Source organism: Arvicola amphibius, chromosome 4 (genome assembly GCF_903992535.2).
Source record: "Arvicola amphibius chromosome 4, mArvAmp1.2, whole genome shotgun sequence".
In the NCBI taxonomy this organism is placed as follows: Eukaryota; Metazoa; Chordata; class Mammalia; order Rodentia; family Cricetidae; genus Arvicola; species Arvicola amphibius.
In genome coordinates, this window is record NC_052050.1 from 45613501 (window position 1) to 45637185 (window position 23685).

Below are 23685 nucleotides of genomic sequence, written 5' to 3' on the forward strand. Positions count from 1 at the left end.
AGTGCCAGTAATTCCAGCTCAGAGGGATCCACCACTACCCTGGCCTCGTGAGCACCCGCACACAGGACATACACATGAAGTTTAAGTTCTCCTGATCATCTAGACAAAATCTAGTCAATTTTTTAAAGTTTTTAAAATGTGTTCACAAAAAACTACAAGTTGTTGAATGTTGATAGGAAAACAACTTTATATACACATAGCATCTATTTTAGTAAACTTTTTTATTTGCTAATCTTTTCTGAACTACTAGCAGATACTCTCAAATAGCTGCCAAATATTTCCTCATCTATACACTAAGTTAAACTAAAGTAAAATAAACTACCACTAACGACCAATAATTCTCCTAGCTTAAATGAGGAAAGAAAATTGGGAGATAGTACTTATGTAATGTGTGATACAGAAGGATAAAATGTAAGAGCAGGCTAAGAAAAATGTTGGCAGCATTCTGAAACAAAGGTAGGACAGGGTCATTAAGAAAAAAGCACCACAACTGGGTGATGGCGGCACATGCTTTTAATTCCAGCACTCTCAGGAGGCAGAGCCAGTCTGATCTACAGAGCTAGTTCCAGGACAGAAACCCTCTTGAAACCCACCCTCCCTCAGAAAGAAAAAATAGAAAAAAAGCAACGCTGGGCAGTAATAGAGTACATCTTTAATCCCAGTACTTGGGAGGCAGAGCCAGACAGAACAGAGAAACCCAATCTTGAAAAAACAAAACCAAAAAAAAAGAAAGGGAGGGAGTGAGGGAGAGAGGGATGGAAGAGAGAGAAAAGCAACACAGCCAAGTGGTGGCATACACCTTTAGTTCCAGCAATCAGGAAGCAGAGGCAGGCAAATTTCTGAATTTGAGGTCAGCCTCTAGGCTATGTATTTATTGTTTGAGATGGAATCTTACCTAATTCAGGCTAGCCTTGAATTCTGCTATACAGTACAAGCTGGCCTCTTTTGCCTCCACCTACAAAATATTGGGATTATAGGCATGCATACATGACAACCTTTTGTTTTGTTTCTTTAGAATTATTTTATGTATGTGAGTGTTATGCTTGCATGTTATGTCTGTACACCACATGCTTGCCTGGTGCCCAAGAGGGCACAGGATCCCCTGGAACTGAAGTTATACATGGTTATGAGCCTCCATGTAAGTGCTGGAAATTAATCCTGGGTCTTCCATAAGAACAGCAGCAAGTGCTCTTAACTGCTAAGTCACCTTTCCAGCCCAGTTGTTTATTTTTAGAGTCAAGATAGCCTGGAATTCTCTATGCAGCCAAAGATGATACCGATTCCTGACCTTCTGCCTCCACGTCCTGAGTAAAGTCACTAGTCTTTTATAAAGCTTTAGTTCAGCTAACTCTGATGCATATCTACAATCAGCACTAGTCAGACAGAGTATCAGGAGTATCAGTTCAAAGTCAACCTGGGCCATACAGTAAAATCTGTGCCCTTAACCACATAGATAAAAAATTTAGATATATTAACAAAGCAAAACTTAGTCCAGGTACATCGTAGAATACATTGGCACCTGGGAAGTTCCAGCTACTGTAGAGGCTAAGGGAAGACAACTTGAGCCCCCCCCCCAATATCAGGCCTAAGCAACATAGTGAGATCTCATTTCATTCAAAACACAGAAGGGGCCCAATGAGACAGCTTGATGACCTAAGTTTGATTTCCACAACCTACGAGAAGGAAAGAAAAAAACTTTCCAAGTTATCCCGACTTCCACATGTATACCATCATTATTGTTTATACATGTACATGCATCGTACACACTCACAGTCTAAAAAAAGTTTTATTTTTTAATTTTTATGTACATGGGTGTTTTTCCTCCATGTATGTCTGCATCACATGCATACAGTGCCCTTAGAGGCCAGAGAAGCGATCAGATTCCCTGGGTCTGGAGTTAAGACAGTTGTGAGCCACCGTGTGGGTACTGGGAATGGAATACAAATCCTCTGAAAGAGTCAAAAGACTCTCCAGCACCGGGGGGGGGGGGGAGAGACGGGGGACACATTAAGAGGCAAGAAAGCCTGAGAACATAGCTAACTCAGTGGAAAGCATCTGCCTAATGATCTTAGAAAGCCCTAGGTTCAATGCCCAGTACAATAAAATCTGCAAATTCCAGTTGGAAAGGGCTGAGTCAGGACCACATGAGGCCAAGAATTCAGCCTGGGCAACAATGAGATTCCTCTCAAAACTAAAAGGGTCAGTAGTAGATTACTTGTTTAACATGTGCTAGGTCCTATGTGCAACTCCCAGCACAATAAATGGTTTGCAATCCCCAAAACAGAGAAATGGAGAGACTAGAGGATTTCTGGAGCTTGCCATAGCTTACTTTTTTAAGTTATAGGCTAATAAGACCCTATCTCAAAGGGTGAGAAGGTACATGAGGAATGACAGCTGAAGTTGTTCTCTGGTGAACACATCTGGTGAAAAATAATATTCCAGTCTATAAACTCACTGAACGAAATTTCTTTCAGAACAGCAATTCCTCAGGCCTGCAATATCAGTTCTCAGGTAATGAGGCAAAGGCAAGGGGATCAAGTTGAGGCCAGCCTATACAACATACTAAGAGAGGGGCATGGGTGGTGGTGGTGAAGGAAACGAGAAGGGAGGAGAGGAAGGCAAGCAGGCAGAGGCAATTCATCAGTATATATGCAAGAACAGGTCCTGAGAGTAAGGAAAGGCTCCCTCACTCCTATTTAATGACTGCCCCACTTTCCACTAGCTCCTGTTACCTCACCACTAGAAAGCAGACTCAACCAACACACTCATTCCATACAAAAGCAACAAGACTCAGTGAAATTAAGCCAAAAGGCTGTTCAAAGAAACTTAATGTACTTGCTGTGTATTTACTAATGTGCAGTTACATACATATGGAGACCCTCAGCCACCCTCAGATGGCATTACTTGGGAACCAACCATCTACCTTGTTTTTTGTTGTTGTTGTTGTTGCTGTTTTCCTTTTTATTTTTTGGTGGCGGGGGAAGGGGGGTTCAAGTCATGATTTTTCTGTGCAGCTCTGGCTGTCCTGGAACTCACTCTGTACTCCAGATTAGCCTGAACTCAGTGATCCACCACCAGGCGCCACCTTGCTTCTTAAAAACAACTTCTCTCACTAAATTCTAGGGTTCAACAATTAAGCTATGGTGAACTGTCAAGAAACCCCAGGGATTCACCAGTCTCCACCTCCCCAGAGAGGGGATTACAAGCATACTGGAATGACAAGCACACAACAGTGCTATAACCAGATGCTGGAGCTTAAGTTCAGCGTCTGTGACTGCATGGCGAGCTCTTGATAGACTGAGCTATCTCCCCAGGCCCCCAAAGCAATTTCCACGTTATAAAATTAGAAACTAAGAATAGTGCTTCAGTGAGAGGATCAGCCTAGACATTGAAGGCTGTCTAAGCTGAGAAACAAATTCAAGGTTAGCCTGAGTGAGCTACGTGAAACCTGTCTTGAACAGAGAAGTGGGGAGGGAGGGAAAGGAGAAACTTTATTTTTATTTGTTCCTGGGTGCATATGTATGAGCACCCAGTGCATGAAGGTGACTGCGGAGACCAAAAGAGGATGTCAGATTCCAGAAACTGGAGTTACAGGTGGCTGGCTGAGTTGCTATGTGGGTGCTAGGAACCAAGCCTGAACTCTCTTCAAGAGCAACAAGCATTCTTAACTGCTGAGCCATGTCTCTAGCCCCCTCACTCAAATATTTATATGAAAAATGAGTGGCACCTGCTTTGCAGGGCTGTTTATCTTTCTTGAAGCAACCTCAGCACACCTAGAACTTGTTATTAAGATCCCCTAATCTTTGTTTCCGAAGTGTTTTGATTAAAGGCATGTATCACCACAGCCCAGCTGGACTGTTTGGATCCATGAAAGAATATCCTAAGAGTAGTAGTTAAAGCCAGGAGGTAGTGGTGCACGCCTCACCTTTAATCCTAGCACTCAAGAGGTAGAGGCAGGGATCTCTGTGAGTTCAAGGTCAGCCTGGTCTACAGAGAGAAACCATATAAAAAAAAAAAAAAAGGAAAAAAAAAGTACTAGCCTGTCTTACTTTGGGTTCCTATTGCTGTGAAGACACATAACCACAGCAACATCCAAGTTTTATAAAAAGGCAAACACTGACAGGGGCTGGTTTACAATTTCAGAGGTTTAGTCTATTATCATAATGGTATGAAGTGGCAGCATGCAGGTAGTAGACAGTGCTGGAGAAGGAGCTGTGGGTTTTACATCTTGATACGCAGGCAGCAGAAGAAGTCTATGTCCCACACAGGGCACAGCTTGAACATGAGACACATCCCCACAATGACATACGTCCTCCAATAAGGTCATACTTCCTAATAGTGCCATTCCCTTTGGGAGTGAGTCTAGGGAGACATACCTATTCAAACTGCCATACAGCTCAAGGCAGACAAACTAAAACCAGCATATTTGCCTCTAACACTGCAATCGGACTGAATAGCTGGTATGTCTACTGTCAGCAACTACAATTTCCTTGACTCCCCATTCCCACTTTGGAGAGTGAGACAACTCTAAGTGTTCTAATTTTCTTTTGATCCATTTTATTTTCTACCAAACACAAAATCTGAAGAAAACCAAAGTTCTCAGAACTCAGATTTATAGTATCTGTGGTAGAGGAAAAAGTTTAGGAAATCTTTTTTTTTAATTTTCTTTTTTTTTTATATGCACTAGGGTTTCGCTTACATGTATGTCTGTGTGATGGTGTCAGATCCCCTAAAACTGAATAAAGCTGTGAGCTGCCATGTGGATGCTGGGAACTAAACCACAGTCCTCTAGAAGAACAGCCAGCGCTCTTAACCTCTAAGGCACCTCTCTAGCCCTGGGAAATTTTCATTTAAATGAGAAAACTAGTCAGTTAGGCATGGTGGCATATGACTGGAAACAAAACCCATGTCTCAAAATAAAAATGGTGGCCCACAGCAGAGGCAGGTAGAGCTCTGTGAACTGAAGGCTAAACTGGGTCTACAACATGGCAAGTACCAGGCCACCCAGGTCTCAAAAAATTAGTTGGGCATGGTGGAACACCTGTGTAATATTCCACTACTTCAGCAGAGGTGACAGAATGATTGTCAGAAGTTCAAAGTGAGCCAGATTCACAAAGCAAATTGCAGGTCAACCAAGGATAGAGAGACCCTGTCATCACCAAAAATAAAATAAAAATAGAGACTGGGAAGAAAGCTTAGTCCATCAAGAGCCTGCATACAAGCATGAGAACTCAAGTTCTATCTCCAAAACTTATGTTAAAAAAAAAAAAAAACTACTACTAGCATGAAACAGTACTTAACTGTAGCAAACAAGTCACAGAAGAAACATTGTAGTACTATTACTTGCTACTTCCTGGTGGATTCTACTTTATATTCTATCAGATTTTATTATATCTGGGTTATTTGGAATACTAATTATATACCACATTACCCTTCCAAAAATGGTCCACATTTGTTATCTAAGGACTTTCACATGGAGAAATGAAAAAAGGAAAAATATTTTAGAAGTGCTCTGTATAAATGTGTGGTATTAGCTACAGTCAAGAGACACTGACGTATCAGGGGGTTTAGTTTTGTTTTTTGTTCTCTTTTTGGTTTTTCAAGACAGGTTTCTCTGTGTTGCTTTGTTGCCTGCCCTGGAACTAGCTCTTACAGACCAGGCTAACCTCAAACTCAAGAGATCCTCCTGCCCCTGCCTCCTGAGTGCTGGGATTAAAGGCGTGCACCACCACCTACTGGCTTTTTGTTTAGTTTTTAAGATGTTAAAGGATGTATGGAGAGAAGGGTTTTGCTGTGAACGCACCAAGAAGGTCAAAGACCTCCTTATATTAAGTACTGGTTGGCCTGGAACTCACTATGAAATCAGGCTGGCCGCTAGCAGAGTGCCTCTTGCCTCTACCTCAAAAGTGCTGGGATTAAAGGCAGAAGGCATGTGCCACCAGGGTTTTCTTGTTTTTCTTGTTTTGTTTTTGCTTTTGAAGACTGGGTTTCTCTTTAGCTCTGGTGGTCCTGGAACTCACTCTGCAGACCAGGCTGGCCACAAATTCAGAAATCCACCTGCCTTTGCCCTCCCAAGTGCTGAGATTAAAGGCGTGTGCCACCATTGCCTGGCTCAACCAGGGTTTTTAAAAAAGGCTGGGACCTTGGTTGGTTCAGCCTACCCCTAGTGGCTCAGGAATCTGAGAGGAGGACAAGTCTGAGCCTATGCTGAGCTCAATGAGGGGAGTATCTCTTCACTGACCCCCAGTATCAGAAGGAAGAAAGAGGGATGTCATGAACCCTAAATGTGAACCCACACAAATCCCTATTCATTATGCCTTAAAATTAATTTTGAAGATCAGATTTCTATAGAAAAATACTAAGATACTTTATCTTCAGGTAAATCATAAATATCAGTAAGTTCTTGAAAAGTCATAAGCATGACCTGGCCTGGGGTGGTGCTGTTGCCTGCACTCAAGAGAAGGATCACCAATTCAAAGCCAGTCTAGGTTACATAGCAAGACCCATTCTCAAAAAACAGATACTACAGAGCTAGAGAGACCACTCAAGAGATTAAGAATTTGCTGTTCTTACAGAGGTCCAAGGCTGAGCTCCCAGCACCCACATGGTGGCTCATAACCATGTGCAATTTCAGTTTCAGGTGATCTGACATTCTTTTGACCTTCAAGGGTACCAGGTATGCACATGTTGCACATACAATCAAGCAAAATACCTATGTACAGAAAATAAATCCTTAAAAAAAATACTATTGTGTCAGGCATTGTGGCAAATTTTAATCCCAGCATGCAGGAGGCAGAGGCAGTCTGATCTCTGAGTTCAAGGCCAGCCTATGAGTTCTCTGTCAAGGTCACACAGAGAAACCCTGTTCAAAATGCAGGAAGGGGGAAAAACATTATTTCAAAACTACTAAAGAAACAAGCACACTACAGTACTTCCTTACTCAATTCCATATGCCCTCTCTAAGGACCGAGGAGAACATGCTGGTCTACCATGTGGTCTGGCTCTGTATTATCTGACAAATACACATTGTATATGTACGCATACACATTGTGTATATATATATATATATATATATATATATATATATATATATATATACACACACACACACAGGTGTACATATACACACATATAGCCATATGAAGGAACTGTTTTGTTGAGACAGCATCTCCTTATGAACATCAGACTAGACTAAAAATCTCATCCCTCCTTGCATCATCTCCCTTATGCTGAGTGTTGGAACTACAGGCCTACATCACAATCCTGGTAATGAACTACACTACTCAAATGGAAATAACTACTCAAATGGAAATACACTACTAAAATGGAAATAACATTCTATTTCTCAACACCATTATACAAAGCAAACACTCCTATGAAAATGGCCTGCATATTATTAAGATCTAGAATTTATCCTTTATGCAGTCTGTCATTAGTTTAGACACAAGTAGTTTTGAAATGCAGGAAAACTAGCAATATCAGCCCAATGGTCCCTTTAAAAACTGCTTCAGATCACATCAGAGTACTCAAAAACAACTTATAATGCATGAATTTACTGAACTAAAATTACACTTAGCATACAAGATAGAAATGTTAAAATACTACCTAGACCTGGGAAGTAGCTCAGAAGTAGAGCACTTGTCTATCATGTGCATGGCCCTGGGCTCCCAGGACCAGGGAATAGTAAATAACCTATTCTCTTGACCAAGATAGCAAATTATCAAAGGTCTGTTTTCATGTGCTTCTGCTTTTATTCCCCCAGCCAGCAAATTAACCCAGTACTTTGCCTGTGTTTAGCAGGCATTCAATCACTAAGTCAACAACATACTTAAGCCCTGTTTCTACTTTAAGACCAAGTCTGACTTAATTGCTAAGATTTACATCCTCCTGCCTCAGCCCCCCACTGGGATTAGTCATGAGCCCCACAGCCCTGCTTCAGAACTTTTTTAATGAAAGAGGATGAAGAGTTGGCTCAGTGGTTAATAACACTTATTCTTGCAGAGGATCCAGGCTTGACTCCCAGCACACACATGGTGGCTCACAACTACTTTTAAGTCCAATTCCAGGGGATTCAATGTCCTCTTATGACTTCTGCAGGAACCAAGCATGCATGTGGTACAAAGAAGGCAACACACACACAGAAAATCAAAGCAGCTCTTTAAGTGAAAAGAGGGCCTGTGAGACAGCTCAGACACCTGCCCATTGAGCTTGACCCCGAGTTCAACCTCCAGGACCTACGTAGTGGAAACAACAGTTTTCCATTAGTTGTCCTTTGATCTCCATACATGTGTCACAGTATATGCCAACCCATACATAACACATACAGAACTGGGCATAGTTGTGAAAGTCTTTAATCAAAGACTCAGGAGACAAACGCAGCCAGATCTCTATGAGTTCAAGGACAGCCTGGTCTACAGAGTGAGTTCCAGGACAATGGAGCTACATAGTGAGATCCTGTCTGGAAAAAAACAAAACAAAAACCACACAAAATTTAAAATGAACAGAAAGCTTAGAGAACATCCACAGTAGTAAGAAATCATTCAAATAACAGTGATTCATCAACTCGTGGTATCCCCAAGTTGTGTTAAGACAAAGAACATGCACAATACTATACAAAAATCTGGAAGTGTAGCCGGGCGGTGGTGGTGCACGCCTTTAATCCCAGCACTCAGGAGGCAGAGGCAGGCGGAACTCCAAATTCTAAACTGAGTACAACAGCACAGGACTACACAGAGAGTCCTGTCTCAAAAACAAATCTGAAATGTACAAAAAGAACATCCCTTTATTTTGGAGGTGAGACAGTGTCGTGTAACAATTCACTACATGTAGCTGATGCTGACCTTCAACTCCAGATTATCCAGTTTTGTCTTTAGGAGCACTGGGATTACAGTGTGTAGCACTCCCACCTGTGATGAGCATTCCTTGTAAAGGAAGGCAGGGGTGGACATGACTGGGTACAAAAATGAGGACATCTGTGAATTCCAGGTCAACAACAAATAAAATGGATGGGTGAATAAATAAGTAATTGTTCCCTATCCTTCCCTAGCAGTTTGTTCTTAGAAACGAGGCTTTAGGAGTTGGGCAGTAGTGGCGCATGCCTTTAATCCCAGCACTAGGGAGGCAGAGACAGGCGGATCTCTGTGAGTTCAAGCTCAGCCTAGTCTACAAGAGCTAGTTCTACAAGGGCTGTTACTTTGTCTCAAAAAACAAAAGCAGAAAGAAAGAAATGAGGCTTTGGTGTTTGAAACAGTTCTCAAGTCAATGACTCAAAACAGATGTATTTCTGGTATTACAGCATTCAGAATGACCCAAGTGACCATGGGGGGGGGGGGCACAAGCCACACCCCACAGAGCCAATTAATTTCTTCTTTTTTAAAAGATACAGACTTACCAGACAATGGTAGCACACGCCTTTAATTCTAACACTTGGGAGGCAGAGGCAGGCAGATCTCAGTGACTTTGAGGCCAAGCTGGTCTACAAAATGAGTTCCAGGGTAGCCAGGACTAGTACACAGAGAAACCCTGTCTGGAAAAACAACCCCTCCCAACTCCTCACTCAGCTGCGCGCGCGCACACACATCTCAATGTAACTCTGGCTGGCCAAGAACTGCCTGCATCTGCCTCCTCAGTGCTGGAACTGAAAGTAGGTGCCACTTCACTTGGCTAATTTCTCTTTTTCAGACAGAATTTCATAGTTCAGGCTAGCCTGGAACTTGAGAGCCTCTTCCCCTATCTTCTAAGTGTAGTTTAAAGGGATGTGCCACCATACTAAGCGATTCAAGCAGGATGAAGATTAGAAAATGGCAAAAAAAAAAAAAAAAAAAGGCACTACCACACAAGGCAAATATGATGGAGCACTCCCCAGCACTCGTGAGGCAGAGGCAGGAGAGTCTCTGTGAGTTCGAAGCCAGCCTGGTCTACAGTGAATTCTAGGACAGTCAGGGCTCTTTAGGGACTCTGGGGAAGAAAACTAGGAGATAGACTGAGAGATTAAACGCGCTAAAGTGAACTGACCAAGTCTCAAGCGTTGATATTTCCTATATGGACCCCTAACAATTCTGTTCTTGAAACAAGCTTCTCACCTCTTCCAAGGCCATTAAATATCTACATAAATTGATTTCAATTCCCTACAGAGAGAGTGAAAGATACTTTAGGCACTAGACTCTAGGACAGTAATAAGAAGGAAGGTCAGTTAAAAGGTCCATCGTTTCCATCTAAGTACCCAGAACTCAGGATTCCAATGCATTTTCACTACATCCAGTATCTAACTGAGTGGTCACTTCTCTAGAACCACTTCTGCTACACAAACAAAGCTGAATCACTGCAGTCACTATAGGAGTTTCCTTTGACTGCCTTCTCTCCTCTCCCTTCTACTGGATCCCTTCCTCATGCCAAATCACAAGAGTGCTTCCTATTTTATTTCCTTCCCTCCTTTAGAGTCTAAAAGAAGACATAATAAACAGTCACTAAGTGGTTTTATCTACGCTCCTATGTTCAATAATCAACAAAACCAGGCTTTGGTTAAAAGTCCTTAGCACTCAAATCTCGAGTATGACTTAAAATTAACTTGTCATTTATTTGGAAGCTGCAATCATATATAAGCTTCCAAATCCTTTCTAAAAATGACTTTTAGGAACAAACCAAAAAGCTTCCCCCATACCTCCTTTTTTGGGGGGAAAGGGGGTGTTATCACATTCACACAAAGCCTAAATCCCCACAAACAAATGTAATTTCATGTTTCCTCCCAAGGACACTAGATTAAGGGACACTTCTTTGGGGAGGTGAGGAGAAACCTCTAGAACCAGCAAACTATCCTGGCTATAGACACTAAAATGAAGGCTGACCTTGAGCTGTGTTTGTACTCTCCCCATCCCACCTCCTCCCACACCCAACAGGAGCCTAGAGCAGTACAAACAGCAACTTAAATCTGGAAGACAAAATTTAGTTCAGTAGCTTTCCTAAATTGGAGGTTTGGGGGGTCTTCTGTTATACTTTCCAAACACTGGAACAGTGATCTTCAACAAGACTAGTTCAAAATCTGTGATGGGACCAAAGGGGCACTTCAAGGAGAAGGGTCTGACCTAACTTTTGGAAAACAAGTGGCTTAAGTAATTTGGAAAAAAAAATCTGAGGGACAACAGCACTTAGTTCCAATCATGTCTCATCCCACCCTAGCCCCCAAACATTAGAATCACAAGAACCTGCTTGCCTTAGTGCCCATGCTCTTAATCCCAGCACTCAGGAGGCAGGCTGGATGTGGATGTTGGTGAGTTCGAGGCGAACCTGGTCTACATACTGAGTGAGGTTTCCAGACAGCGACACAGTGAGACCCTACCTCAAAAATAAATAAGTAAATAAAATCACAGGAACCGTATATGCTATTTGTCACTTTTAAAATATCAGTTCGATGGATATAGCCTAACTCAAGTATCTAGGAACAAAATTAGGGGAAGAAAGGCATAAAAATATATAAACTGCCTACAACTGACTAAACACAATGGATATTTCGATGAAATACAAAAAAAAATTCAAATTAGCACAAGCTAAGGATATAGGTTAGTGACAAAGAGCACTGACCTAGCATGTACAAGGGTTTGGGTTCCAGTACCTGAAGGTGAGGGGGTGTCGAACGAACAAAGAGCAATTATTAAAATGTGTAGTACATAAAACCATTTGCTTAAAATGGATAAGGGAGTTAAGACTGTATCGAAATACTTGGGCACTTGCTTTGCATGCATGCCACCCTGGGTTTGAATCCCAGCCTTTCAACAATGAAGTCATAAAACAGGAAAAAAAAAAAAGGACGATCTCCTAATTCAAAATTCCCAAGCCTCAACCGAGTGCTCAAAATAGGTTAAGATCCCCAAGCCAAGCAACACGCATTTTATTTGAATTAACTATTTTTCAACAGGTCTTGCCATGTGTCATAATGCTGAGTGTGAATGGTAAAGTCATCTCTACAAACGGGTAGACTGAGGCACGGGCACTGTAAAGGGCACTCAGTAAGAACTAAAGAGTCCTAGCAAGCTCAGTCTCCCGTAGTCTAGTCTTCCCATTAGAACTCGATGCTTCTGCAGATTGAAAAAAACAAAAAAACAAACAAATAAACAAAAAAACCGCAGGAACTTTGGGGTATCCTGGGTGAGATCAAAACGTTGCATGAGCGAGGTCCTACACCTCCCCGGAAGGAGGCGAGGTAGAAAAGCCCCAAAGCCCTCAACTCCGAGGTGCGCCGGCCTACGGGAAGAAATCCAATCGCAGCATCTCCGCCTGCCTCCACCCAAGGATGATCCGCAGTGATTTCCACACACTCCGCCCTCACCAAAGACGACTCCCCACCACTGGCCCAAAGAAGCTGTCCGCTCCCGAGGCTTCTCCTTTGTGAGGCTCCACGGCCGCCGCCCCACACTGGGCCTCCGGGGAAAAGCCACCGCCCCCACCCGCCATATTTCCCTGAAAGGCGCCCGCGCTACAGCTCCCTGGATTCCGCCCTCTCCCGAGCGTCCGGTGCTGCTTCTCACATCACCCCACCCGATTATCCTCCACATCCCGCCGCGGTCCCCAAAGCTCCCGTGGGGATTGCGCGCCGGGACAAGGCACCCGCCATCTCCTCCCCCCTCCCCCGCCCGGGGACTCGCCCTCCCCCTTCAGCCGCCATTTTACAACCAACTCCTCCACCCTCCACCCCGGCCTGCTGGCTGGCGAGCGTCTACAAGCTAAGGACACCGGAGGGGTCAAATCCCTGCGCCCGGAGACTCCCACCGCCCCCGGGTGCCCGCAGGCCATTGCCAGCTTCCCGACCCACGTCCCGAGCCAGGCTCGGAGACGATGCCGCCATTTTGTCTCCGGTTCCCGGCCTCTGTGGGCGGCGGCGGAGGGTCCGAGACTTCCAGCCCCCCGACACCCCCCCAACTCACCGTCGTATCGCTCGGCCTGCTCTGCCAGCTTCGCCTGGTACACGAGATCCTCCCGATCATCCATAGCGGCAGCGGCTCCGGCAGGGTCTGCGCGACGGATGGAAGCGGATAGCGTCTCCGACTCTCAGCTTCTCGCTCCGCGTCCGAGCAGTAAAAATGGCGGCGCCTCAATCCGGGACTTCCGCCTGCGCACGCGGACAACTGCTCAGCTCTATGGCAACCGCTCCCTGGCAACTGGCGCGGCGGGGCGGGTCCGGGAGTTCGGCGCCAGAAAAGGCTGGAATCAGCACGGCTGACGCCCCTCCTCCGTCGGCTCCGCGGGCGGCCCAGCAGCAAGGCGGGAACTGCGACTGAGAAGAAGAACGGCCCCGGACAGCCCAAGAGACTGGGCTAGGAGCCTGCTCGGTGACACAGAGCGAGAGACTTCATGGGTTCTTGCAACCTCAGGCCACTCACTGTGCATACTTGCACGTTTTTCTCATCCGTACGCCTCTTTCAGGTTCTTTTAACCTCTATGTAAAGAATTGACAGGTGAACAAGGAAGGGCTTCGGTTTTCACGCATCAGCTTTTCTCTTGCTCACACACTGTAAGCTTGTTTTCTCCCCTTGAGCCGTATTTTATGACTTTGGTCCATCATAGATAGGATATTGTTAAAAATTCCTGGGTTTAGCTGGGCGGTGGTGGCACACTCCTTTAATACCAGCACTTGGAAGGCATTATTGGCAGGCGGATTTCTGTAAGTACTCAAGGCCAGCCTGGTCTATACAATTCCAGGACAGCCAAGGCTACCCAGAGACACCCTGCCTCTAAAAAACAAAACAAAAAGTCTCCAGTGCTTTACGGATACATGTCTTTAATCTTAACATTAATGAAGCAAAGGGATCTCTCTGAGTTTGCGAACAGCCTAATCAACAAAACGAATTTCAGATTAGCCAGGACTACACTGTGAGACCCCCCCCACACCCCATCTCAAAAGGAAAAAGTGTGTGCTTGAGAAAGAGATGGGGGGGAGTGTTTTTCCTAGGCATGCGTGATACATATTCCCCCTCCCCACCTGTACTATAGAGGCAGAGGCTGAAGCAGATTAGATTAAGTATCAGGCACTTGAAGCCAAACCAGGCTACTTAGGGGAAAGGAGGAAAAGAAACTGGCATGCCTAGTTTGGAGTGCAAGGTGCACCAGAGGGAGAGTAAGGGCAAACTGACATTAAATAGCTAGAAATAAATAATCCTCAATGGCAATGTTCATCATATTCTGCTTCCCAGTGGATTTTCTATACCTTAATATCTGTCGCTGAGCCATGGAGGAAAAGTATGAAATATAAAGGTTGGGGCTGGAGAGATGGCTCAGAGGTTAAGAGCACTGACTATTCTTCCAGAGGTCCTGAGTTCAATTCCCAGCAACCACATGGTGGCTCACAGCCATCTATAATGAGATCTGGTGCCCTCTTCTGGTCCGTAGGCATACATGCAGACAGAACACTGTATACATAATAAATAAACCATATATATATATATATATATATATATATATATATATATGAAGGTTGGAATCTACTGGGCAGTGGTGGCGCACACCTTTAATCCCATCATTCTGGGTGCAGAGGCAGGAGGATCTCTCTGAATTCTCAGCCAGCCTGGTCTACAAAGAGAGTTCCAGGACAGGCAGATCTGTTACACAGAGCAACCCTGTCTTGAAGAGAAAAAAAAAAAGATTGTAATCAAATTGTGATAGGCCTGAGGTCACAAGCCAAGAGGTATGTGTTTTAGTCTGTGAACAGAAGGGAAATATTAGCCGGTTGTGGTGGTGCACGCCGGTAGGATTTGCTGAAGGAGGCAGAGGCAGGAAGATCACGAGTTCAAGGCCAGCCTGAGCTACACATTTTTTTAAAAAAAAAGAAGTGAAATATTATTTTGTTGTTTTCCAAGCACTGGGGACTGACCCCAGTGCCTCCAACATGTGCTTTATCACTGAGTTATAGTCCTGTTCAGGTGAGCTCTATTTTGCTGATTCCAGGTAAGGTGACATCATCATGATTAGACTTAGGAAGAGTATTGCATATTTGCAGAAATGGTAATGCACACCTATAATTCCAGCCCTGTAGAAACAGGCAGAAGGACTGTGACAAGTTCTAGGCCAGCCTGGACTATAATAATGCCCTACCTCAAAACACACAGAGAAAAAGAAAACATTTCAGTAAAACAAAGCAGTAATGAACAAGAATGGTAAAATTTATCATATTACAAAATATAAGCAAAAGGTACTCGATAATAGCCTCTGGATAAAGAGGAAAGGACGGACAGGAATAGCATCACAGAAAAGCCACAAGACTTTGTAGGTGACCAGTTGCTGTGGGACAATGGTCTTGTATCCTGTAAAGATTCATCACTTGTACTGGTTTAATAAAATGTAGATTGGCCAGTAGCCAGGCAGGAAGTATAGGCAGGGCCACCAGAACAGCAGAATTCTGGGAAGAGGAAAGGCTGAGTCTGCAGTCATCACCCAGACGCAGAGGAAGCAAGATGAGAATGCCTCACTGATAAAAGGTACCAAGCCACATGGCTAACACAGACAAGAATTATGGGTTAATGCAAGGTGTGTTAATTAATAAGAAGCCTGAGGTATGAGGCCAACCAATTTATAACTAATGTAGGCCTCTGTGTGTTTCTTTGGGACTGAACGGCTGAGGGACAGGGTAGGACAGAAACTTCTGTCAACAACCAGCTATGGGAAATAATGCAAAAATTGACTTCCCATCTTTCCATCCTGTTAAGGGAAAGAGGAACAGTACCAATAACAACCAAAAAAAAGTAGAAATACAGAGCTGAATATGGTAACTCACACTTAGAGTTCCTGCCCTGAGAGACTGAGGCAGGAGGATTGCCATGACCTTGAAGCCAGCCTTGGTTACATAGTTCCAGTTCCAGGCCAACTTGGGCAAGAAAGTAACACTCTGTCTAAAAAGCAAACAAGCAGGCTACAGGTGGTAGCACACGCTTCTAATCCCAGCACTAGGAAGGCACAGGCAGGTGGATCTCTGAGTTTCAAGCCAGCCTGGTCTACAGAGCAAGTTCCAGAACAGCCAGGGCTTCATAGTGAAACCCTGTCTCAAAAAAATACAAATAATAATAATAAAGAGCAAAAATTTAAGAAGAGTTGCTGGCTTATAGAATATAGAGAAAAACATTAGTTCTGTTAGCCAAAGTTTACACTGGTAGAATGACAAGCATGGAATTGAAAAAGAGGACTGATAAACCTGGTGTGGTGGTACATACCTGTAATCCCAGCTCTGAAGACACCAAGGCAGGAAGATTGGGAGTTCAAGGCCACCCTCAGCCACACATCAAGCATAAACCTGGGCTGGAGAGATGGCTCAGAGGTTAAGAGCATTGCCTGCTCTTCCAAAGGTCCTGAGTTCAATTCCCAGCAACCACATGGTGGCTCACAACCATCTGTAGTGGGGTCTGGTGCCCTCTTCTGGCCTGTAGGCATATATAGAGGTAGAATATTGTATACATAATAAATAAATAAAATATTTTTTAAAAAAAGCATAAACCCTCCCTGGGTATAGCAAGTTGCATTTTCCTAGCAATCAAGATATTTAAGTGTATTATATCACTTAGGCAACTGTTTCACTTGCTGTAGTCAGGTTGGTTTTGATTTTTTAAGATGTATTTATTGTAACTATGTATATAGTGGTTTTGCCTGTATGTAGGTATGCATCATGTATGTCTAGGGCCCTTGGAGACCAGAAGGGAGTTTCCTTGGATCCTGTGGTAACAGATGGTTGGGAGACACCATATGTGTGCTGCAAACTGAACCCAGGTTCCCTACAGGAGTAACTAGTGCTTTTAATTGCTGCGCATCTCTCCAACCCCTGTAAATAGTCTTCAAAAGTTGGAAAAAGCAAGTTCTACAAAATGTAATTTTAAACTATTCCAATAAAGCTGAAGGGAGACAAGGAGTTTGTTACAAAAACAGGTAAACACTCCCTAAGTTACATGAAACTGTCTCAAAACAGAAAGGGAAAAGAGGGGCGTGACAAGCAGACTGCACCCCAAGAGGCTCTCCACATGCCTATAATCCCAGGCCTTTGGGAAGCTGGGGATCACTTGAGTCCAGAATTCCAGGCCAGCCTACAAAACACAGACCCTTCCTCAAAAAGAAGAGCAGCGAGGCTCTAAAGAGGGGCAAACAGGATGGTTCAGTGGGTAAAGAACTTTGGGGCCAAGAGGACCAGAATTCAATTCTCAGATTCTACATTAGATAATGAATAGATGAATAAAATCAAAAAAGATAGTTGGAGGCCAGTTTGGTCTACATGGGGAAAATGTGGTGTGTGTGTGTGTGTGTGTGTGTGTGTGTGTGTGTTGTGACTGGGTCTATTATGTAGCTCTGAATCTGTAGTTCACAATGTGGACCAGGCTGACCTCAGACTCAGAGATGGCCCCTGCCTCTGCCTCCTGAGTGCTGGGACTGATTGTGTGGGCCACCATGATGTCCATCTGTGAAAACAAATCTTTTTATTTTAAAGGTCTATTTTATTAATTTCTTTTGAGATAGGGTCTCACTATATAATGCTGGCTAGTCTGAACTCAATTTGCTGACCAGATTGACCTTGAACTCACAGAGTTCTGGCTGTCCCTGACTCCGGAGATTTGTGCCAAGCTTCTTTCTCTCTCTCTCTCTCTCTCTCTCTCTCTCCTCTCTCTCTCTCTCTCTCTCTCTCTTTCTTTCTTTCTTTTGTTTTTTTTGTTTGTTTGTTTTTGTTTTTTGTTTGAGCAGGATTTCTCTGTGTAGCTTTGGAGCCTGTCCTGGAACTTGCTCTGTAGACTATGCTGGCCTCGAACTCACAGACATCTGCCTGCCTCTACCTCTCAAGTGCTGGAATTAAAGGTGTTCACCACCACCGTCCAGGGCAAACTTTATTTAAATAACTAAGCCAAGTATGGTGCCACAAGTGTGTACTCCCAGCATTCAGGAAGCTGAGGGAGAATGATGTACAGTTTGAAGCCAGTTTGTATTAACCCTGAAAAGGCCCTCATACATGTTTCTTTTATTGGTTGTTTATTTTGGTTTTTAGAGATATATATTTCTTTTTAAAAACAGAGTGGGGGCCTGGAGAGATGGCTCAGAGGTTAAGAGCACTGGCTGCTCTTCCAGAGGTCCTGAGTTCAATTCCCAGCAACTACATGGTGGCTCACAACCATCTGCAATGAGATCTGGTGCCCTCTTCTGGCCTGCAGGCATACATTCAGGCAGATTATTGTATACTAAATAAATAAATAAATAAATAAATAAATAAATAAATAAATAAATAAATAAATAAATAAATGCACGGTGCCACTTAAAAAAATAGAGTTTGGAGCCATGTGGTGGTGGTGCACACTTGTAATCCCAGCAGTTGGGGCAAACTAGGTGAATTTCTGTGAGTTCAAGCCCAGCCTGGTCTCCAGAGTGAGTTCCAGGATAGCCAGAGACACACAGAGAAACCCTGTTTTGAAAAAACAAACAAACAAATAAACAAACACTAGAGCTTGAGGTATAGTTTAACAAAAGCAAGCTTGTCCAGCATACACAAGGGCCTGGGTTCAGTCTTCAGGAAAGCAAAAAGGTTTTGATTTTTTAGGAAGATAGATTTTCAGCTGAGTATAGGGGGCTTATGTCTTTAATCCTAACACTCAGGAGACAGAGGCAGGAGGATATCCCATGAGTTGTGTGAGTAGTCTACATGATGAGTTCCAGAACAGCCAGAGCTGTGTAGAGAGATCCTGCCGATAGATAGGTAGGTAGGTAGATAGATAGATAGATAGATAGATAGATAGATAGATAGATGATAGATAGGTAGGTAGATAGATAGATAGATAGATAGATAGATAGATAGATAGATAGAAAGAAAGAATGTTATCTTTAATCCTAGTACTGAAGAAGTGGAGGCAGGAAACCGTTCCAAATACAAAACCAGCCTGGTTTACAAATCTAGGACAGCCAACACATGGCCAGGCTATATCTAAAAGTAAACAAACAAAAAGTCTTAAGTACAGTCATCATATAATCATGTAAGATACATTTTAAACTTCCGAAATTATCTATGAAAGAGATGGCAGCACTGACAAATGGTAAACATCTTTTGGAAAATGAGATACTGATATGTAGCAATCACTGTGACTCAGTAATCCTACTCCTGGGAATCCATGCTAAAAATAATCCAGTTGAATCGAAAGACTCATGGAGATAACTTGGTAAGATTTTCCAATTGCTGCTGTAACTACCACCAACTGTGAGGCTCAAAACAACCCATGTTTATCACTAAGTTCTGGGAGAGGGTTAAAAAACACTGCCAAAGGTGGGGTTCATTCTGGAGGCTCTGGGGAAGAACCCCTTCCCTTAGCTCTTTAAATTTGGCCTTCAATGCTGGTCTTCCTTTATCTTCTGAGCATCTTATGGCACATCTAATACCATAATACCATTAGTTTTTTGTGGATTATTTTTAAGTCAGGTTCTCATTATGTAGTTCTAGCTGTCCTAGAACTCAGTGTGTAGACTGCACTGGCCTTGAAGTCACAGAGATGCACCTGTCTGTGCCACCTGAGTGCTGGGATTAAAGGCATGGCCCACTACGTCTGGCTTCATTAGTTTATTTATGTATTTACATATTCATTTTACATTCTTTTTTTGTTTGTTTTTCAAATCAGGGTTTCCCTGTCTAGCCTTGGCTATCTTGGAACTTTCTCTGTAGACCAGGAGGCTGGCATTGAACTCAAAGATCCAATGTCCTCTACCTCCTAAGTGCTGGTGTACCAACACTGCCTGGCCTTACATTTTGTTTGTTTGTTTTCTGAGTCAGGGTGACTCTATGTAGTGCTAGCTGACCTGGAACTATGTAGACCAGCTGCCCTCAAATCCAGAAATCTACCTGCCTCTGCATTAAGGCATGTGTCACCACGCTCAGCTTAAATTGATTATTCCCCCCAAGACAAGGTTTCTCTGTGTAGCTGAAGTTGAGATTCACCTGTCTCTATCTTCTGAGTGCTGGGGTTAAGTGCATGTCATTACTACCTGCCTAAATGATTTATTTTTTAATTATGTGTTTGTGTGTGACGGGTGTGTGTTTATGTGATCACAGGTGCCTAAAGAAGTCAGTTGTACTGGAGCTGTTGTGAACCACCTGATGTGGGTATGGGGAACTGAACTCAGGTCCTCTGAAAGAGAAGTATATGATCTACCCGAGTCCTGTCTCCAGCCCCTATTAAATTTTACATTTTATTAGAGTGTATGGGCACATGGACTTGCAGCATTGAATGTGGCCCAAGAACACCTTGCTGGAGTTAGTTCTCTTTTTACACTTTGTGTTCCCAGAACTAGAATTTATGTCACAGCCAGGTATGGTAATGCACACCTTTAATCCCAGCACTCCAGAGGCAGAGACAGGTGATCTCTGTGAGTTTGAGGCCAGCCTGAGACAAGGTGTGAGCCTGTCAATGGAGAGACGGCTAGAGAAAGCCTCAGTAGTTAAGTAGTTATCTGTTCTTTTGAGGACCTGGATTCACTTCCCAGCCCTCACATGGTGACTTAAAACCATCACTAACTCGAATTCCAGGGGATCCAATGCCCTCTTCTTGTTTCCAAGGGCAATGCATGCATATGCATTGCATACACATACATACACATAGATAACACATTCATACACATAAAAGTTTAAAAAAATTAACCAAACAACTTAGGTCATCTGTCTTGGCAGCAAGTGTTTTTCACCTGGCGAGTCATCTTGTAGGCCCCTACTTATTTACCAATAGAGCAGCAGGAGTTCTCCTCTAGGAACTTCTGCACCCAGTTAGAAAGTGGTTGGTTATTCCCATAGCAGTGACGCCACTATAGCAGGAGTGGGTGTGTTCTATCTGGCAGGTTAGTCATGTGGCACAGTCTGTGGTGGTTTGAGTAGGAATGATTATCACAGAGTGCCATGTGAATGTATGACCCATAGGGAGTGGCACTATTAAGAGGTGTGGCCTTGTTGAAGGAAGTGTGTCACTGTGGACATGGGCTTTGAAGTCTCATGAGCTCAAGTCTGGCCAGTGTGACAGCCTTTTGTTTTTGTTGTAGTTTTCAAAACAGGGTTACTCTGTGTAACAGCTCTGACTGTCCTAGAACTCACTTTGTAGATCATGCTAACCTCAAACTCTCAGAGATCCACTTTCCTGTGCCTCCAGAGTGCTGGGATTAAAGGCATGCACCACCACTGCCTGATGTGAGTTTTTTCTTCTGCTGCCTATGGATCAAGATGTAGGACTCTCATCTCCTTCTCTAGCACCATGTCTGCCTGTACGCCATCATGTATGCCACCATTATAAAGGACAAAACCCCTTAAACGGTAGCCAGCCCCAATTAAATGTTTCCCTGATTAAGAATTCCTGTGGTCATGGTGTTTCTTCACAGCAATAAAACCATAACTAAGACAGGGTCCATAGCTGAGTAAGACTGTTGATGACAATTGTCTCCAGCAGATGCAGGATATCTTTCAGCACTATAAAAAACAGAAAAAAAAATTTTTTGATCCAGCTTCTTTTCACTGTGTCCCAAATGTAAAGCTTGGTAACACCTTTCAGATTTAGTAATTTTGTAATTTATTTGTATGTGTGCATTGCACAGCATGCATGTGGAGGTTAGAGGGAAACCCAGGGGGGTTACTTCTTTCCTATGTGGGTCCGAGGGATGGAATTCAAGTTGTCAGATGTTACCTGCTAAATCATCTTACTGGCCTTCTTGTATTGTGAATAGAAAGGTGTGATTGACCTGAGCAGCCAAAGATAATTCAGAATCAACATTCAGACCACAGAAGCCACATCCCTTCTATCACTAAGATAAATCCTTAGAGGTCTCAGGGATTAGGATGCGGGCATCTTTGGGGAACATTATTCTGTCTACCCCAGTGTCACTGGTATACTGTTAGAGTGACTGACAATATCATCATGATACCCAACATGGTTAACATATACTTCATTTTATCATCTAATATCTAGTCCACGGGTCAATTTCCTATGACTTTCTTTAATTTAGACTTGAGTGTTTTGCCTGCATGCATGTATATGTGCTATGTGCCTGCAGTAAAGGGCATAGGAGTGCCTGGAACTGGAGTTAACAGATGGTTTGTGAGCTGCCATGTGGGTGCTGGGAATCAAACTTAGGTTCACTGCAAGAGCAACAAGTGCTCTTAACCAATGACCCTTCTCTCCAGCCTGGATTTTTGTTGCTTTTTGATACAGGGTGTTACAGTGTGGCCCTGTCTAGCCTAGAACTCACTTTGTAGACCAGGTTGGCTTTGAACTCAAGAGATTCCCCGATGTCTCTGCCACCCCAGTGCTGGGATTAAAGACAGGTCCTCCTGGGCTAGAGAGATGGCTCAGAGGTTAAGAGCTATTGCCTGCTCTTCCAAAGGTCCTGAGTTCAATTCCCAGCAACAACATGGTGGCTCACAACCATCTGAAATGGGGTCTGGTTACACAGAGTATTGTATACATAATAAATAAATATTAAAAAAAAGACAGGTCCTCCTGTGTCCACATCCCAAATGGTGGAATTAACAGGGCATGCTGGTAAAAAAAAAAAAACAAAAAAAAAAAAACAAAAAAACCTTTAATCCCAGCATTTGAGAAGCAGCTCTCTTATGAGTGCGTAGCTAGCCTAATATATATAGGACTATGTAGTGAGATCCTTGTCTTGAAACAACAACAAAACAAAAACACCACCCACCCAAACCCAACAATAAAATCAAACCCAAATGCTGGAATTACAGGCACACATTATGTCCAGCTTGTGATGGGGATCTCATCCAAGACTTGTGTGCTGGGCAAGCACTCTTCCATCTCAAGGATAGCCATTACCCAACAGACTGTATTTTTATGATAGGTTCACACAGGTTTATTATTCTGTAGTACTGGGGCCTGAGCACAGAGCCCCGGACATGCAGGGCAAGCTCAGTATCACGGAGCTGCATTACTGAAGAACAGCTTACATTATACCATTCATTTTACATACAATTCAATTCAAAGTTTTTTTTATTACAAAACCATAGGTACAAGCTAGTTTTCGATTATTTCTAATATTTCAGAGGCCTTTATTTCCTAGATTTGGTGGTCATGCATATACTCTTAGAATTCAGATGGTTGAGGCAGGAAGGTTAGTTACCATGACTTAAAAAAGCAAACTTAAGCTATGTAAGGATGTGGGACTCCAAGAAAACTCCTAAAAACACAACCACTGAAATGTCCAGACAGCTAATCGAATACCTCTGCCAAGCCTAGCAACTTGAATTTGAGAGCCAGGACACACATGGCAGGAGAAAACCGATTCCTAAAGCTGTGCTTTGACTCCCATGCATGCCACGGAGTGCACAAACACATGTGCACACACGTACAAACAAAAATTTAAAGAATACATCTAGTCAGACATGATGGCACACGCCTTTAATCCCAAGATTTGGAGGTAGACAGGCAGATCTCTGAGTTTGAGGTCTGTGGTTTATATAACAAAGTCCAGGGCACTTTGGGTTATGGAGTGAACCCATGGCTTAAAAACCGGGATTGGGGTGGACCTGTGAGGACTGGGAAGTGAATGTAATTGGGGTATGTTGTGAAATTCCCAAATGATAACAGTATTATGTTTGTAAAACATTAAGAATATAAAAAGTCAACTACCCTAATTAGTCTTTGGCATATGCCCTAAGGAATCTAAATCTTAGCATTGATACTTGCACGTCTGTTTATTGCC

General features: G+C 43.3%; 1 protein-coding gene across 1 annotated transcript in view; it reads right to left on the minus strand.

Annotated features, from left to right (window-relative positions):
- The window catches only part of Ywhae (tyrosine 3-monooxygenase/tryptophan 5-monooxygenase activation protein epsilon), a 38430-nt gene extending 25325 nt beyond the window's left edge, over positions 1–13105 (minus strand). Inside the window, exon 1 of the mRNA XM_038327048.2 lies at positions 12918–13105. Coding sequence (XP_038182976.1) covers positions 12918–12981 — 64 coding nt within the window. The 5' untranslated portion in view covers positions 12982–13105. The remainder of the gene's footprint in view (positions 1–12917) is intronic.
- Positions 13106–23685: the final 10580 nt, after the last annotated feature.